Source organism: Diabrotica virgifera, chromosome 6, assembly GCF_917563875.1.
Source record: "Diabrotica virgifera virgifera chromosome 6, PGI_DIABVI_V3a".
Lineage (NCBI taxonomy): Eukaryota > Metazoa > Arthropoda > Insecta > Coleoptera > Chrysomelidae > Diabrotica > Diabrotica virgifera.
In genome coordinates, this window is record NC_065448.1 from 137,843,959 (window position 1) to 137,864,414 (window position 20,456).

The 20,456-nt window shown below is 32.9% G+C and overlaps 1 protein-coding gene across 2 annotated transcripts in view; it reads right to left on the bottom strand.

Moving 5' to 3' along the window:
* LOC126886880 (zinc finger protein 91-like) overlaps window positions 1–20,001 on the bottom strand; it is a 74,831-nt gene extending 54,830 nt beyond the window's left edge. For both annotated transcript variants that reach the window (XM_050654019.1, XM_050654018.1), the window contains exon 1: window positions 19,808–20,001. In XM_050654019.1, the coding sequence (XP_050509976.1) occupies window positions 19,808–19,934 (127 nt within the window). In that variant the 5' untranslated portion in view covers window positions 19,935–20,001. The remainder of the gene's footprint in view (window positions 1–19,807) is intronic.
* Window positions 20,002–20,456: the final 455 nt, after the last annotated feature.

Consider the following 20,456-nt stretch of genomic DNA (forward strand, 5'->3'; position numbering starts at 1 on the left):
TTTGCCGAGAGAAACGAATTTCCCATGTCTATATCTTCGATAGGGAGTTTGAGATTGAGTGTGGACTCATATCGTCCATTGGGGAGAACATTAACATGTTTTACAAAATTAATTTCAGCGGGGTGATCATTAATGAGATCGGTGTTCTGAGGAGCGGCTTCTTCCAGCTCCCAGAATTTTTGTAAATGATCGGATAGTTCCTCGTTGGACACTACCGGCTCATTTACGGCGGAAGGAGTGTTATGAGAACAACAAGTAACGAGAGAGTTTGAATAAAATTCCAAAGCCTTTTTAGTATTTTTCGACTTAAGAGCAAAGTCTGGAACTGACCCTGATATCGTGTACCCGAGTAGAGTGCGTTGAAGAACGGGAAGACCTTTTCCCAAACGAATTATTTCAGGTTGAATGATATCGTTATACAGGTCTGCACCGAGCAGGATACCAATTGGGGATGTTACATGGAACATCGGATCACCTAATGGTATCTCTGAGGGTATGTTTAGTTTGCTCGCCGAAATAGAAATTTGAGGAAGCGGATTTGTTATCTTTGGGAGTACAGAGCACGAGATGTCAAAAGGAACGTCGTTAGCGACAGCGAAAATTGTTGTATCTACAATAGATTGAGACGAGGATGAGGTGGAGTTAATTCCATTGATCCGTAATTTTCCATCTCTAGTGGTGAGTGACAGTTCCTTTACGAGGTCAGCACTAATAAATGAAACCTGTGAGGCCGAGTCTAAAAGTGCCTTTGCGAAGACCCTCTTGCCGCTAGGAGCGACAAGATAGACCTGGAGTGTGCTTAATAACACCAAATGATTATCAAGCGAGGCTGCAGATAGAGCCATTGAATGTGGAGTCGAATTTTGAAGATTAACTTCCGTTTCAGGAGCTCTAACATGTGAGGGCCCCTGTTGTGAATTACCCTGTGTATGGGAGTTATTTGAGATAGCGGTTTTATTATGATTATTTGAGTTGTGTTGGCCAACAGCCGCGGAAGGGTTACTATGACCCGTTTTGTCGAAATGGAGCAACGTGTGATGACGAGATTTACAAACTATGCAAGAGAATTTGGATTTACACTGATCGAGCATGTGAGACCCAAGACAATTAATACAAAATTTATTTTGTTTGACAAAACTAAAACGTTCTTTAGAATTCAACTGCTTGAACTGAGGACAAGAGTAGATCGAGTGAGAGTCGTTGCAATAGGAACATTTCTTAGGACCTAAGCGAGGCGAAAGGTTACTGGTAGAAGTGTCTGAGGCTAGGTGTAAAGAGTGTCTGGAAGTAGTAGTCGATTTTGGTTTTGATTGAGATTGAATATTCTCAAGATGAACAACGCGTGTCTCGATTTCCCCTAGAAAATGGACAAAATCAGGGGTAGCTTGGCTACCACCGGATTGGAACTCAAGAGCCCTAATGGTAGGTGCGTCGAGTTTCTGAGTAGCGATATGTATGAGAAGTAAATGCAAGAGATCTGAAGGGGGCCTATTCAAGTTCAATAGGGCCTTGAAATTATTTGACATGACCGTATGAAAATTTCTTAATTGTGAGTGATTTGCGTTTCCAGAAATAGGAGGCGCATCAAGAATTTGAGAGATGAGAGTTTTGATAAGCGATTTAGAGTTGGCGTACCTTTGTGTCAGGTTATCCCGGGCTATTTTGTAATTGTCACCTGTGAGTGGGATATGCTCGAGAAGCGTCAAAGGCTCGGAAGTTAGAAAACTTTTGAGGTAAATGAGTTTTTCCAGATCACTTAATGTAGTATCAGATCCTATTATTGTATCAAAGGTCTCAATGAATGAATTGTATTCAGTAACTAAGCCACTAAATGGTTTTAACTGAATACGAGGGAGGTTTACTGTTCGTTGCCTAGCCATAGACTGTGAGGTTAGAGAAGAATTAGGGTCAAATTGGAGGGAGGGGGTAGCAGTCACATTAGAACTTTCAATGACCTCTAACCTTTCTTCCAATAGAGAAATTGTATCCAAATATTTATCAAAAACCACAGAGGAATCAGTAGAGGGGGTAGGTTCCTCGGGGATCGTCTCCAGCACATTTTGAGCATCGCGGAAAAGTCCGTAAGAATGTTTGAGTTGTGAAATTATTTCACGAATTTTATATTTGTTTAGAGAATTAAGAGTTGTGGGAACCGAATCAGCCAACTTGGTTATATCAAGTTTTGCGGTGAGCCTCTGTCGGTTATATTTTGATCGGTCAGCCATGTTGCGAGAATGTGAGATTAGATAGATTATTTGCAAATGTCTAAACCTATAAATCGATGCGAAAATGAGAGAATATGTACAATATATTATATATTACACGTTTAATAGTGTGAGATTGGCTTAATAGTATCACCCTGTATGAGCGCAGATTAGTATATGAAATGCAAAACTATAAAATTTCAAAATATATGCAATTTTCCAAAATGGGTATTTTTCAGCAAGTGTGAGACACCCTTAACAAGTATTTAAATTAATTAAATTGAAGGAAAAAACAATTATTTATTTTCTATAGTTTTCTAGAAGTGTAAAATGAGCTTAAGCGAAGCTAAATGTAGCAAAAACTTACAATTTATGCAAGAAAACAAAATTATTTTTAATAATTTTTGTAACCTGTGAACCAGGCTTAATCGGATTCAAAATTATAAATTTAATTTAAATCAAAAGGTTGAACAAACAATGTTAAAATTATAACACCCGTACTATCAGCCAATAAATGAGTACACTTTTTGTATACTATAAACAGAAAAATATATTTACGAAAATAAAATAATGTAATATATGCAAATATTTTTTCATACAAACAAAACGACTCCTTTATTTGAACAAAGCAAGTAGTTTCTGAAATTGCACGTGTAGACCGGGCTTAACAACCTACCAGCTATTGTAGAGACGTGCTGGGTTAAATACTGAGAATTTGAGTGCAGAAAGAGAGGAATATTTTATTTTTGTGCCGGGGCGGCGTGGCTTGGAAATTTCCAAATGCAACAGAAAGACACTATAAATGAAAAACCGTTATTCTCAGAATAGAGATTATCAAAATATGCAAATACGAAGGACCTTGAGGATTTAATTAATAAATAATTAATATGATCCGGCTCGAAGGACCAGAAATGTTTAGGCAATACGTAAAGTATCCTTAACAATAGTAACCTATACTTATTGTACGGTTATAGAGTATATTCCCATAGGTAAGCTGGTTAAGAGTAGATAACGATTTTTCATATGTAATTTAAAGTATTATCTGCATAAATGGCACAAAGAATATTTGCTACGAGAGGTATATGGTTCAAAATGCATACAGTATCACGACTAATAAGTTATGTTCACATACATGTAGAGTACTTACAGTTTTATTCCTTGATGACGTGTCACATCAGAGCTCTGATTGAATTCCATAATCCATTTGGTTCATTTGTAAGGCACTCACTAATACGCTAAATAAATCATCGTCGATAATACTGAGCAGATTGAATTATCTGAGCGGTATAAAACGATAGCAAAAAAAAGCCGGTAAAATGCGGCCTTTTTACGAATAGCGGGAGCGTCGATAGATTAGAGATGATTCTCGTTAGGAAGCTTTTGACGATCTGCCCCGGCGAGGGGTTCAAATGCGAGTCTCAACAATAACCTGGAGTTTCCAGAAAGGTTACATAAATACTACTTGAATTTTAAGTAATCAGTAGTACAGGGGCGTAACTAATTATTTTAGTGAGCCGTGTATAATATATTTATTGTACACCCCCTCTTATCTTTTGAACGGTTATAGGTACCTATAATAGTGAAATTTGGAGGGAGGAAATAAACGGACGTAAGCTTGTTAACTAGTCATGACAGGTGACGTAATAGTGACAGATGATGTTACAGAGCCACTGTGACCGATAATTTTAAATGGGACCTTATGGCAAGTGATACGTCGTTTGAAAGGTATTCAAAGTATCTATTCAGTCATACTATTTCTTTTTTGGGTTTAAGTTGATTTTGGTGAATAAATTAAATAAAAAATATAATATTGTATGTACAAATGTCCGCCTATGGTTTTTTTGTCAAAAAAGTTGACGTTTTTCATTTCTCTAGTAGTTTTTACGTTAACGTCAACCTTTTTGACAAGTAATCATAGGCGGAATTTTGAATTTTTATTGATTAAATGCGAAACTACAATTTTACATTTATTCATCAAAATTAGCTTACACTCAAACAAAATTAGTATGACTGAATAGGTATTTTCAATACCTTTCAAACGAGGTCCCATTTAAATTATGGCCCAAACGAGGGCATAAGGTCCCATTTAAAAATATCTGTCACATTGGCGTTGTAAAGTCATCTGTTACTATTATGTCACCTGTCATGACTAGTTAGGAAGCTTACGTCCGTTTATTTCCTCCCTCCAAATTTCACTATTATAGGTATTGATGTGATCTTTATTATTGATATGAGATAATATTCTTATATGTCACTTAATTTAATCAATGTATTAATACTAATCTAATTAATTAACCAGATCACATATCAATATGTTTTCAATCTCAGGGCGAATTATAAATTAATTACTTACTTTCGTGGATTCTAAATATTTCTTAATGGTTCCTAATCGGGATAGAAAAGAAAAGAGTAAAAAAAAATACACATATGGGTTACAATTATAATCAAAATATTTTTTATTTTATTTAAAAGGCAATCAATGCTTAATATTTGCTATTTCTTATTATTCTTAAAACATAACATTTACAAATGGGAATCTTATTTCCTTTTGGTTTTCAATTGAAAGTTTTTATTAACATTTAACTATTAGGAGTTATTAGGAACAACTCTATTTAAGTTTGATGAAGCTTTTCTGATATTATTGATTATGTTATTCAATTTTTTATGTGGAATTTAATGCGAAAAACCCATACATTCATGTCCAAACAAATGAGACTGACCTTTTCCTGGTGAACTGAAAATGTCCTCACACAAGACCCGTTTCCTGCTATCCTTGGCTGCGATCAAACCTCGTCCTGGCTTCCAGTAGTGTTCTCCTTTGAAAAACTAGCTCGAATAGCTCTCGTTCCTGCTTTTGTCGTGATGCTGTGTTCTACCTTTTTCGAAACTGCTATCAGCTACCGGGACACTCTTGGCTCAAGGAGGTTCTTTTACTCTCGACCTGGCCTACTTCTCGTTCCACGATAGATACTCCACACTCACGGAACTATACCGGCTTTCTCACTCTCCGTACACTACCGTCTACTACTCGACTTCACTTATCGACAGCTCAAAACATTCTGATCTCACTTTGTCATTCATTCCCCTACTTTCTAAATATCCCTTCCAGATTCACAAATCAATCTTCCACCACCAACTCTCATTCGTAATATTCCTCAAAACCAATTTTTAATCTTTCTAAATATGCTTAATGGATTTCAAAAGAAAATATTTAATTCCCATTCTAAAATACTTTCTAACTATTTACAAATTTTAATGACCTATTCTCTCTTTCAAATGAGTCTTATTTAGCATAGGCTAATGATCGAAACCTTCCGCGAAAAACGATAATGAACTATCATCTATTTCACTGAGTTTTATTTAGCATAGGCTAATGATCGACCTTCCGAGAAGAACGATAATGGTACGCGTCATTCACTTTGTTTATCTAAGCACATTGTTCCGAGTTTCGTACGCTTATTCTAATCACTTCTTAAAATTACATATAACAATTTGTTGTATACAGGTTGTTTTAAATTTATATGCCCGTGGTTGAGAAAATTGAAAATATTTTATATTAAATTGAATTTTGTTTATCATTATTAAATTTTAATTTTTATATCAAATAGAAATATAACAGTATATATATATATATATATATATATATATATATATATATATATATATATATATATATATATATATATATGTAGCTTTTTTACAGGCCTTCTAGGCCCAGAGCTTTGTTGTTCTTTTCCATAGCTTTCTGTTATTTAAAATAAGAAAATCTACGGTTTCGTTTTGATTAAAATCTGTCTTCCTCCATCCCCCGATAGTACTATTTCTAGGTCTACCTGTTGTCAAGGAGGCTCTAAGGAAGACAGATTTTTACCATTCCGACCGTAGATTGTCGATATAAATTAAAATAATTTATATCGCAGTATGAATAGAACGCCCTCTAACGGGGAATAAGCGAAATGAATTTCGACTCAATTCAAGCTTTCTGCTTAACCCAGGTATAAACACACCAAAAGGCACCGCCAGGAAAACATTCCACTTTGCGGTTCAGAGAGCCCATATGAAACGAGTCTTTGTACTCTATGCAGAGTATGGCATTAACAAAATAAGAAAATCTACGGTTTAGTTTTGATTAAAATCTGTCTTCCTCGTTTCATATGGGCTCTCTGAACCGCAAAGTGGAATGTTTTCTTGGCGGTGCCTTTTGGTGTGTTTATACCTGGGTTAAGCAGAAAGCTTGAATTGAGTCGAAATTCATTTCGCTTATTCCCCGTTAGAGGGCGTTCTATCCATACTGCGATATAAATTATTTTAATTTATACCGACAATCTACGGTCGGAATGGTAAAAATCTGTCTTCCTTAGAGCCTCCTTGACAACAGGTAGACCTAGAAATAGTACTATCGGGGGATGGAGGAAGACAGATTTTAATCAAAACGAAACCGTAGATTTTCTTATTTTGTTAATGCCATACTCTGCATAGAGTACAAAGACTCGTTTCATATGGGCTCTCTGAACCGCAAAGTGGAATGTTTTCCTGGCGGTGCCTTTTGGTGTGTTTATACCTGGGTTAAGCAGAAAGCTTGAATTGAGTCTAAATTCATTTCGCTTTCTGTTATTTGTCAACCTCTTCCAGTCTGTTATTCCCTTTTCCTTTAGGTCTTCTACCACCGCCTCTCTCCATCGCTTTCGTGGCCTTCCTCTCTTTCTTTTATAATCTGGTACTCTCCATGCTATTTTGTTGATCACTCTGTCATCGTGCATTCTTTTTATATGGCCCAGCCACTGCAACCTTCTTGATTTTATTACGCTACCTATTTGTGGTTCTTTGTAGATATTATAAACTTTCTCATTTGTCCTTCTTATATACCCTTCCTTTGTTCTCTTCCCTCCTAATATTCTTCTGAGTATTTTCCTTTCCCATCTTCTTACTATTTCTTTTGTTGTTTGGTTAGAGTATCCATGTCTTACATCCGTATGTCGTTGTTGGTCTTATTATAGTCTTGTAAATCCTAAATTTCATATTCCATGATAGCTGTTTTGATCTTAGTAAATAATTCATGGCTCCCGCAGATCGATTGACTTTACTTAATCTGGCATCAATTTCTTTCATTTCTTCACACTTGTTTGTTATCCTTGCCCTTAGATATACAAATTCGTCTATTTTCTCAAACTTAAACTCTTCTAATTGTGTGCTTACATTGAACTTTGTCCCATCTCGAATTTCTCTTCCTACTTTCATAACTTTGCTTTTCTTTTGATTTATTTGTAGACCCAGCTTATACGCTTCATTTACCAATCTTTCTGTTATCTCTTTCAGTATCTTTTCACTCGTCGCTACAATTGCCATCTGCATATCCCACTAATTGATGGCTCTTTTACAATATGTGTCCATTTCTATTTAGGTTGCTATTTCTAATGAGTTTTTCTAGTATCATGTTAAATATTAGCATTGATAGCGGGTCTCCTTGCCTAAGTCCTGAACTGATTGCAAAATCTTCTGAGGTTCCCTCTTTCACTTTTATATTGCAGGTCGTATGCTTTAATGTCATCGTCACTAGTTTCTTTAGCTTCGTAGGTATTTCAAATTCTTCCATAAATTCCACAAATTTTTTCTCTCTTGACAGAGTCGTACGCCTTTTTAAAATCTATGAATAATACTATTGCCGGGATTTTGTATTCATAGCAGCTGGTCAGTATATTATAGGTATAACCGTTCAAAAGATACGAGGGGGTACTGACTCTTGACTAGCACTGTATACTATCTCCAGCTGTTGGTAGAAGCTCTCCTTTGTATGTTGTTCTTGTTCTTCTGTTGGGCAGTGAATGTTTGTCATTGTTAGGTTGAAGAAGTGGGTGCAAATTCTTAACTTGCATATCCTTTCACTGACTGCATATCCTTCAAATGCAACTCCACATTCTTTGCTTCCTTGTTCCTTCCCACTATACAGAATTGTGTGCGTTTTAGTGTCCCTGGCACCTTTCCCCAGGCATTTTGTCTCCTGAAGAGCAGTAATCAGGAGCTTATATCTTTTTAGTTCTTGCAGAAGTGCGGTTTGAGCTCCTGGATTATTTAGCGTCCTCACATTCTAGTTTCCCCAAAAACGACTAAGTGCATGGTTATAACAGCAGATCTAATAAGGTGTAAATTGGAGCTGGAGGGTCAAATACTAGAACAAGTCATGGAGTTTAAATATCTAGGCATCACACTATGCAGCTACGGAAAGCTCGAAACAGAAGTGGAAGATCAGGTGAATAAAGCAAACAGAGCCGCATGTTGCCTGAATGAAACAAAATGGAGAAATAAAAACATCGGAAAAGAAGTGAAAGGCAGAATTTACAAAACAGTCATCAGACCAATAATGACATATGCGGCAGAAACACGACCTGATACAGAAAGGGCAAAAAGAATGCTAGAAACAGCAGAGATGAAAACATTGCGAAAAATCGATGGTAAGACGCTGTGGGATAGAGCTAGAAGTGCAGATATACGAAAGAGATGCAAGGTGGACAACATTAATAACTGGGTGAAAAGCAGAAGAGTAGAATGGAACGACCACATAAGCCGAATGACAGCAAATAGAGTAGTAAGGACGGCGAGAGACGGTTCCCCAACAGGAAGACGATCAGTGGGAAGACCACGAAAAAGATGGAATGACAATTTACTGGAGGCACATTGAAAAACAGACAGAGTAATGTCTATATAAAAAGAAGAAGAAGCCATTCTAGTTTCCAAATGTATAGTCTATGTTTCGTAGCTTGAGTCGATTCTTAAAGTTCCGTCCTGTACTCTGAGGCAAACGTTTAGGTTTCGTAACAGTGTGTTATTTTCGAGAGTGGGTTTTCAGCCCACTGCTCAACCTTCGTCCTTTACCTGGGCTTAGGACCGGCAGTGATGACTCATGAGCTACTCAAGTCACCCATTTGTCACCATAAGCGGAGTTATATAATTTTCTTAAATTATAATCCAACATCTTTAATTTAATATCTGATCACTATGCTCAAAAAATTACATTTAATATTAAAAACATTTTTATGTGGATAATAAAAACAAAATACCTAACTTAAAATTTTCAGTCTATTTCATGACAGTTTACGCAATTGGTTCCACCGAGTAATCACTTTATTGCAGAAAGTTACTTGCAACTTATTGCACAAGTTCATGCGCAAGAAATTCTGCAATTAATTGCGAAATTACTTGCATCGGTTAAAGTGGCTATAAACCTACCAACAAAAGAGAATGTATGTAAGGAGCAGTGGAGTGCTGGCCATATAAATCAAACGGTGCAATCACCGAGAGGTCACGGCCTCAAATAAGTTTTTATCACAAAGAATTTTAGATGTAACAAATTTTTTTAAATTTCTAATCAAATGATAACATTTCAAAAACAATTTAAATATTTTTCAATTGTAAAATACAGTTTAAGTAAATGAATAAGACTGTATATACATAAATTAGGGTCTGTCAGGGTAATTCGAAACACTATTTGAAATATCATGACATCTAAGCATTTGAAATTTATTTAAAAATATACTGTTTTATATTATAATAAAATAAATGCTTTTGGCTATTACACGATAAGTCTACAGCAGAATGTCTTAAAAACTAGTAAAAAAAAGTCACAAAAAAATAAGATATTCAAAGTTTCCATTTACCCCAGAAATTGTAAGAAAAAACTAAAAAACGAAGTAAAAGTAAACAGCAATCTCAGACTTTTAAAGATGTACTAACATTGTTTTCAATTTTGGCTGACCATGCAGTATACACTGGTTCCATCTTATCAGTTCGTATGTTTGTACCCTTTATGCGGTTGTAAATAACGCAATGTGGAATACTTTAGTAAGCAGCATCCTCCCTATATGTTATTTTTTGTGTTTTAACGTCTGCTACCGTATTTTCTAAATCATTCAAAGAGTATTTCGTTGGTTCTCTCTTCTGTGTGTACTTGCTCAGCATTTTGAAAATGGCAAGACTTTTAATAAAACAATTTCCTTAACATAAAAATTTGATTTCCATTTAACTCACAGTGTTTCCATTTACCCCTAACAGTTGTTTTGATTTACCCCATGCTCAATATTTAAGGGGGTAATTTTGAACACTTACTGTACTTACTTCTTGTAGTAAAGAACATTCAAATTAACATTTTAGGCCATTTAAATATTCTTGAATTAGCTATAAATTATATAATCACTATACTTAACTAATGCAGAGAGATGAAATTTGTAAAATATTGGCACTGTTTCCAAATTGATTTGTGTGTTTAAAAAAAGTCAAATTTAAATTGCACAGAATGGACATTCACTTGGCTTGTAAACAACTGAATAACATTCCACAGAATAAGCAAATTAGCAAATTAAGCAAATTCCAAATTCGATATTTTTAAGACATTCCAGAAGCCGCTACAGACAAAAAGTTTTAACAACCCATTAATCATTCCGAATTAGTGGATTGATATTAGTACAGTTAAAATAATTAAGACGATAATGATTTAATGAGTGAAATTTAAAGTTTTTTCTACTTTAATGACAAAAAAAGCAAGCTCATTAGCAGAAACCAATTAAAAATTATTTTGCACATTATATTTGAAACATTATTTGGTTGAAAAATCTTATTTTTGTTGGCAAAAAAATATATGTATTGATTTGCCTGGACTAAATTACAGTTCTGTTTATCTTAAAATAGATATGTTACTATCAACATTAACACAGTGTTGCCAAACTGAATTTTGTTATTTTGAGTGTAAATTTTTCCAGCGATCTCCGAGGGTACAATACCATATTTAATTTCTAGCCGTAGGGAGTACTGTTTGCAATCACCCCTGTTTCCAATTACCCTGACTGACCCTATTACTACAGATAATTTTCATTTTCATACATACAAGTATATTGGATAATCCGAACTAATTGGTACAGGGGTAGTTCGGATTATCAAATTGTTCGGATTATCGAACATATGTTCAAAATACATACAAAGCTCATAAACACAGTACATATACGTACATACGTTTTAGTTACAAGCAATAAAACACCTGCATAATAAACAAATATATTGTAAGTATGTATTTCTGCATAAACAAAACAAAAATCCGTGGTCATATTTTGCCCATATTGTCATATTAAATCCAAAAATTCGGTCCGCGATCATATTTTTTAATTTTATAATTTTTTGCGTTTGGATTAGCGAACGTTCGGATTACCAGGGTTCTGATTATCGACGCTCTACTGTATTACAATTTCGTTCGAACATCTAATAAATATGTACTCTGCAGAATATAAAAATGGAAAAACTTTTTGCACAAGAGTTTTCCACAAATATGAGAAACTTAATGATAAACGTGTTCAAATTTTTAAGTATCGAAAAGGATTTGATCAAGACAAATAGTCATCTACACACGCACTCTACATCCTAGAAATTTTGATACAATAAAAAATGGTATACCTTTAACGGCATTTAAATAATTAACTGAAAAGTTAAAACATTTTATCCTACCATATCTGTGACTGCAATTAGAGAAGAACTCATTGATTTTGCTGATAAATGGATTTTGCAAAATACTGAAATCATAGAAGATCGAGTAATGATGAATATGTTCAGTCTACAGAAAATATGAAGGATGATATTATTAATCTAAGAGATAATTAACATGAAGTAACAAATCATAATGTTGTTGATACCGTGAAAGCTTCACCTCTGTGTGGTACTAAATAGTGCAAAAGTTATACAGGGTGTTTCATTGGGAAACGGAAATACTTTAATGGTGAATAGAGGTCACCGAGCCGATTCTAGATATACTACATTTTTTGCCCTACCGACTTTATAACCGAGTTACAGGGTGTTTTATCGATTTTGCCCATTTCTTTCCTAAGCTATAACTTTAGAACCACCCTGTATATTTTCTTGATATTTGGTACACATATGTCTCATTCAAAACCCAAACGACCGACATACTAACCCTAAGAAAAATCCAGGTCCGGATTAACAAAAAATTATAAAGTAATTGTGACCTTAAAACGACACCCTGTGTATTCAAATTTTGAAAATCTGTTTGCATATTTGAAAGGACCACAAAAAAATAAGTTTAATGGTTTGCTTTAATTTTTCAGCCAGACAATTTTATGACCTTAATTTTGAAATTATATTGAATTTTTTAAGAACTCTGACATTAAAAAGCAGATATTATTAACTTTTAGTTATAAATTATTAAAGTTAATGAATAAATACTCATTTTAAAAATAAACAATACTTATTTACCACTTTGGAACGACCCAATTACTGATGACAAGAAAAATCCAGGTCCGGATTAACAAAAAAATATAAAGTAATTGTGACCTTGAAACAACACCCTGTATATTGAAATTTTTAAAATTTGTTAGTGTATTTTAAAAGAGCATCAAAAACTGCGTTAAAGGGTGCATGTCAAATTTTTGCGCAGATAATTTATTTACAGCAATTTTGAAATCATATTGATTAATTCTGTCAAGGTCACAAGAAGCTGCCACAAAAATGAAGAACAATCGCAATGTAATTAGAAAATCGATTCGAAATCTTTTAAAACGAGCAAGGAAATGCATCGAACAATATGGCGAACATTTTGAGCAACTGTTATAGTTCAAATATTTTTAATTTATGTTAAATTGTTGAATTGTGTAAACTTTTTTTATTAGATATAGCTGTTTTTTTAATTCTTTACTAATCATTAAAATATCCCAGTTCTCGCAATTATAATTTTTAATGATGTGCATATAGCTACAAATCCAGAGAATCCATGAAGCCAGCGTAGTAAATAAGTATTAAGTATTTTTAAAATAAGTATTGATTTATTAACATTAAATTATTAAAAGTTAATAATACATACCTGGTTTTTAATTCTGGAGTTCTTTAATATTTCAATATAATTTAAAATTTAGTGTAATTAAATCAACGGCGAAAAAATTAAAATGAACCTTTAATCACAGTTTTTTATGCTCTTTTAAAATGCGCAGACAAATTTTCAAAATTTCAATATACAGGGTGTTGGTTCAAGATCACAATTACTTTATATTTTTTTGTTAATCCGGACCTGGATTTTTCTTGTCATTAGTAATTGGGTCGTCCAATGTGGTAAATAAGTATTGATTATTTTTAAAATGGATATTTATTCATTAACTTTAATAATTTATAACTAAAAGTTAATAAGACCTGCTTTTTAATGTCAGAGTTCTTAAAAAATTCAATATAAATTCAAAATTAAAGTCATAAAATTGTCTGGCCGAAAAATTGAAGCGAACCATTAAACTTACTTTTTTGTGCTCTTTTCAAATATGCAAACAGATTTTGAATATACAGGGTGTTGTTTTGAGGTCACAATTACTTTATATTTTTTTGTTAATCCGGACCTGGATTTTTCTTATGGTTGGTATGTCGGTCGTTTGGGTTTTGAATGAGACATATGTGTACCAAATATCAAGAAAATAAACAGGGTGGTTCTAAAGTTATGGCTTACGAAAGAAATGGGCAAAATCGATAAAACACCCTGTAACTCGGTTATAAAAGTCGGTAGGGCAAAAAATTAGTATATCTAAAACCGGCTCCATGACCTCTATTCACCATTAAAGTATTTCCGTTTCCCAATGAAACACCCTGTATAGCTTGCTGTTGTGCTGTTTTGCATAAGCACAACTTATATCATTGTCTTATCCAAATTTAAATATAGTACATAAGCATTTATTAACTGTTTCAGTGACATAAGTATCTTGTGAGAGAAACTTTTCAACATTGAAATACATAAAAAATCGGTTACGAAGTACTTTAACACAAGATCACTTGGAAACATTTATGTAATGGCTATGGAAAAAGACACTTTGTGTGAGCTTAAGCATGATGAAATAATCAACGAATTTGCTCGAAAATCTATTGCTCAAAAAAGTAATGTTTAGATTATTGCGTTGTATTAAAATTTAGATATTGTTAAATTAAAGCATTTGTACTGTACTTGTATTTGTACTTTCTTGTATAATTGATTTACTAAAATTCAACCGAATACGTAATTGAAAAATTCTCAAAATGTTATTTTACTTTTTCTTAATTACAAAAAATTCATATTTGTTTATTCAGGAAATTATGAGTTCTGCCTTACTGCAAACAATATTGTCACACATGTAATATTTATTAATTGTAAGATTGCTTATTCTTAAATAAAAAACAGCAAATTAAAAAAAAATCATTGAATTAAAAGTTTTATGTTTGATTTACAAATAATTTATATTTTTGTTTTATAAATAACGAGTAAAAAATACTGATAATGGTTAAATGAGGATGGGAAGCCACTTTTCTATATAATCACTGGGCCTCTTGAAAAATTCCAGCACGCCACTGTTAACCTTTTCACTACGGGAACCGGATATATACGTAAAATGATTTCGTGCCCATACAACGGGAACCAGATAAATACGCGTAACCTTTTTCGGCATTCGCTGCGGCAAGCGTATAAATCAGATATCGTTTGCGTATTGTATGTTGCCTATAGAAGAGAGTTAGACATATTATATCAAAATTTACAATACTTTTAAAAATTTTATACTTTACTGCGGGAGCCGTATAAATCCGCACCTTTTTATACAGGCACGCACTCTGGAGGATTTACTTGTAAAATCTTAGGATTCCCCTTCGCTGTATTTATGGAGGATAGTGTTTACCAACTTATTTAATTTTAGTTTAAAAATTCAATTGTGCGAATTACAACTGCTCATAAACCTATTATTGACTTTGAAAAAAGTACAAGAGCGTTATGATCAGTAATTTTTTAATCATCATTCTTAATAAAACATCATTCTTAATAAAACATCATTCTTAATAAAACATCATTCTTAATAAAACAGTTGGCATGTAAACATGTGTTTTAAGTAAGGCGTTTTTGTTTAAGTATTTTTGGTGTTTAATTTGAAAAGTTCAGTGTTAAATTTGTACCAGTTTATTGAGAAAAGTGCGCTGAATACGCTCATATAATTATGAAAACAAAATATCTTTTCAAGCTGGAAAAATTTCAAAAAAAAGTATAAAATAAAATCTACTAAAATCTAAAATAATTAAGTGGATATACTTTTTATAGAAACTGGTTCCAGTTTTTTGCTTCATTCAAATTATTCACAAATTACAGTTTATCAGTAACATTAATTAGGGACCAGTGGCGTACATCTTCATAATGCCAAATATTTCAAAGTGCTCTATTTGTTCTGTGGATAACCCAAAGGATGCAATTTGTTGTGATTCCTGTAAAAGCTGCATATGTAGAAAGTGCAGTGATTTGACGGAAACGGAGTGGGGATGCATACTTTTAAAGAAGCGTACCTTGTCTTATTTGTGTAAAAATTGCGAAAAGGGGGTGCTGCTGATTCCAACATTGTTGAAGCAGATTCAGGAGCTTCAAAATGAAATTGTTGAACTAAAGAAATTAGTTTCTGGTGGAAACAATGCCAATGGTAATAATCTGATGAATGAATCAATTTATGCAGAAGTTCAGGAAAGAAGTGTCAGATCTAAAAATATACTAATTTTTAATGTTGATGAATCAAAGTCAAGTGAATATTCACAACGTATTAATTATGATAAGGATAGATGTAATGAAATCTTTCAAAATCTTGATGTCCAACCTGGGGAATTTAGAGTTATCAGATTGGGTAAAATTACAAATAAGCCAAGACCATTAAAGGTATGTTTTACAGATAATACAGTGGCATTATCTTGCTTGAAACTTAAAATAAAATTAATTTCATTCAACAAGGACATTAAAATCAATGCAGACCTTACCATTATTCAACGTGATTATATAAAGACCCTTTATAAGGAACTGGAGGAGCGAAAAATTCAGGTGAATCTGATTTGATAGTTAGATATAAGAATGGTGTTCCCATTATTAGCAAAAGGGGAGTTTTTGAATAAAAAAACTAAAAAAGAAGTTGATGGTTTATTGTCAAAATATTGGTGGTATGAAATCCAAACTGACTGACTTTAAACTCGCTGTTAGTGTTAGTTCATATGATGTTATATGTCTTATTGAAACATGGTTAAATGATGAAATCTCGTCTAATGAAATTGACCTTCCTGAGTTTAATATTTATAGGAAGGATCGCGATCTACAAGTCAACAATAAGTCTACTGGTGGAGGAGTCCTAATTGCAGTTCGTAAATATTTGAATTCCTATAGTATACCTACTGTATCTGCTCATTTGGAAGAACTATTTGTTTGTATCAAATATGGTGACCTTCAGCATATTTTTGGTACAATTTACATTCCCACTAAGTCAGCTAGAGGACTATATGAAGAACATGTGGATAGTGTGCTAGAGGTATGTGAATCTCACTTAGGCTCAGAAGTAACTATTTTTGGTGACTTTAACATGCCGGACGCCACTTGGATGCTGAAAGATGACATTCTAGAACTGATTTGTCCAGATTTATCCAATGGCAAATTTTTATCTGACTCTTTTGGTGCATGTGGTCTTAATCAACGGAATCATATTCCTAATAAACGTGGGGTTTTTCTAGACTTACTTTATACACATAACTTGAGTAGTGAGATTACTGAAGCAACGGATATACTATTTAACAGTAGTTTTCATCATGTGCCTTATTGTGTAACAGTTCCTGATAGCTCTAGTTCATCACTACCAATTGAGACTTTCTACTATGATTTTAGGAATATTGATTTTATAGGTATAAATAATTATCTTGCTCATATTAATTGGTCATATATGTATAATATCAAGGATATTAATTTGGCTGTTCAATTCTTCTACAGCATTGTCTATGAGGCTATTCATTTATTTGTACCACTGAAACTTTATAAAACATCAACTTTTCCAGTATGGTTTACAAGAGAATTAAAAGATTTGGTTTTTAAGAAAAAAAATGCAGCACAAACAATACAAACAAACACTTAATCCTTTTGACTATCATAAATTTTGTGAACTACGCTTACAATGTAAAGCTCTGAGTGAGATTTGTTATAGAAACTATTTGATTAAAACTGAAACAAATATTCAGAACGATCCTAGTTGTTTTTGGAAATATGTCAATAATTTACGTAAATCTAATGGTTATCCCAATACAATGTTTTTAAATGATGAACGTAGTTCTGATGATCAAACTGTTGTTAACCTTTTTGCTGAAAACTTTAGCACAGTATATTCAGATAAAAAGATAACATTACCAACTACTACCTCTATTGATGTAATTGACTTGAACAGGGTATCTCTAAGTATTATTGAAGTGTTCGAAGGTATAAACCAATTAAAAAACAAGTCTTCATTTGGCCCAGATGGTGTCCCCGCTCTTTTAATTAAATGTTGCAAATTTACTTTAGCCTATCCCATTTTATATTTGTTTAACTTGTCTTTGGAAACAGAAAAATTTCCTGATTTTTGGAAGGATAGTTTTATTACACCAATTTTTAAATCAGGTGATAGGGACAATATTAAAAACTACAGGGGTATATGCATACAATCAACATTACCTAAATTGTTGGATAAATTAGTGACTCGTCACTTAAATTGGGCATGTAAAAATGTAATTATACCACAACAGCATGGTTTTCAATCAAGTAAATCTACTGTTACAAATTTACTTTGTTATCACAGTTTTATATTAGAGGCTATTGAAAAGGGATTACAAGTTGATTGTATTTACACAGACTTCTCTAAAGCCTTCGATAGAGTCAATCATGACCTACTCGTACATAAGTTGAAGAATCTTGGTTTAGGGAATGGCATTGTGACCTGGTTCAGTAGCTTTCTTTAGGGTCGTCAACAACGCGTTAAAATTGGCAGTTATATATCTGATGAAATTTAGGTTCATTCAGGAGTACCACAAGGCTCACATTGTGGACCATTATTATTTAACCTCTTTATCAATGATCTATCATCTGTAATTGAAAATGTTAACTTTCTACTCTTTGCTGATGACTTAAAATTATTTCACATTGTAGAGAACTTATTGGATAGTAAAATTCTACAAAATGACTTAGATAAAGTATATGAATGGTCTATTTCCAACAATTTATTATTAAATATCGACAAATGTCATATTATTAGTTTCTCAAAAACTAACACTACAGATCTGTATGAATATAATATTGGTATAAATGTGTTGTCTAGAGTTGATGAGATGAGAGATCTAGGAGTAATTTTTGATAAACAATTAAATTTTAAATCTCACCTGCGTGTTCTATCATCTAATGCTAACAGATCTCTAGGTTTTGTAAAAAGGAATACAAATGTTTTTTCTGTATATGTTCTTCGAGTTTTATATTGTTCAGTAGTTCGATCATCCCTAGAGTATGCTTCCATTATTTGGTCTCCTTATTATGAGGTTGACAAAGTTTTAATTGAGAATATTCAAGTATGTTTTGCTCGATACGCTAGATTTAAATTGCAGATTCTCAATAATTTTAACAAAAATGATGTTCTTCAGCATTTGAATTTGTCACTTCTTGTAAATAGACGAATAAAACTAGAAATGCTTTTTATCTATAAACTAATTAACGGCTTTGTTAACTGTCCTGAATTACTATCTGAAATCTGAATTAATACAACCAGTTACAACTTACGAAATCCTTCTTTATTCTATATTGAGTATCACCGTACTAATTATGGTAGAAATGATCCGATGACTAGAGCTCTTAGGCACTTTAACACATATACTGTTGATCCATTTTTTAATTCAATTTATTCTTTTAGGCAATTGTTAAATTGTGTTGATCATGTTTAGTTTGTTTATGGTGTTACATCATATTTTTAATATGTTTTATATTGTATTTTATTGTATATGTTAGAATTTAACTATGTCAACTATTTTATAATTTATTATTACTTTTTTTGAATAATGGTGAAACCGTTAATAAATAAATAAATTTAATAAATACAACAATAATAGTAAATAATCTGAGATTTTTGGATTGCATTTTCAAGATTTTGTGTGTGTAGCATTTAGCATCCAAATGATTGCAAATGAGGGCCGAAAATTGCAGAACATATTATATCCAGTTTTGCCACTCCTAATAAACGTGGGAAAAATTTTCAAAAACAAAATTTTGAATCAGTTGTATAAGGTCTATTACATCCACAAATTATTAATTTTCAAGAATCTAACAGCAACAGATTAACAGTTACTTCTACAAAATTGCAAATACAGTCCTGAATACACTGTTTTGATACACTGCGTGAACCGTATTTATACGCTATAGTACTACATCGACTGACTGCAGCAACCGGATTGATCAGCACAGGCATGAAACAGCCGTACCAGAGACCATACTACTTTTAAAACTAGCTGCAGTGAAAAGGTTAAGGAACAGTCCTTTACAGCTCCTCCATAAAAAAATACAAGATAATACCATAAAGGTAAGATGGGGAATGCTCATTGACTGGAAAGCCAATAATCCTCAGTCACACACATTTGTGCAGAAAAGGATATAGATTAAATGAATTCTACAATATGATAGAACACAATTTAAAGATAGGTATGAGAAAGTTAGTTTCTTTAACTTAATTCACAGATTCGAGTAAATGATTTTAGTAAAAATAATATTATTTTGTAATTATGCAGGTAACTTATTGTTTTGCTTTTCTCACCTAGAAGTTCTTCTCCTGGTTCATTTTTCAAATATTCCTCCATACCTATTGATGTGGACAACCGAGTGTCGATATATTTTTGGTTATATTCATCAAGCTCTTGCTTAATTTCAACTTTAACTTCCATAGCTAGTACACTGAATAATAAAAATAGAATAATTTCTATATTCTAGATCTAGAAATACATAAATAAAAAATAGAATATGACAGTTTTAACTAACAGTGACAAGTGACAGTGCGATGTTGCCGATCTCACTTTTTGAAGTTAAGCTGGATTTATAGTTTGACGCATGTATCTTCCCGTAGCGCAAATACGTCCGAGTTCGTGCATCGCATGACGTAACTGGAGACCGGAATTTGAATTCTTGTTGTTAGCTTATAGTCCAGGTTGTATCGTCGCCCCCGTTAGGTAACATGTTCCGGTAACATATTCAGGTAAAAGAGTTCCCTTATAACAAATACACAGAGTGCCGGGAGGTGCAGCGGTCGGAAAATTGTTTAAACAATTTTTTTAAACAAATTCAAAAAATCAATTTTTTCACTTCGTATTTTTTTATTCTTTGGGTCATTATGAGCCAAAAAGGTCTCTTGTAATTTTTCTCTAAAATTGATTGTTGTTAAGTTATACTCGATTTAAAATTTGAAAAAC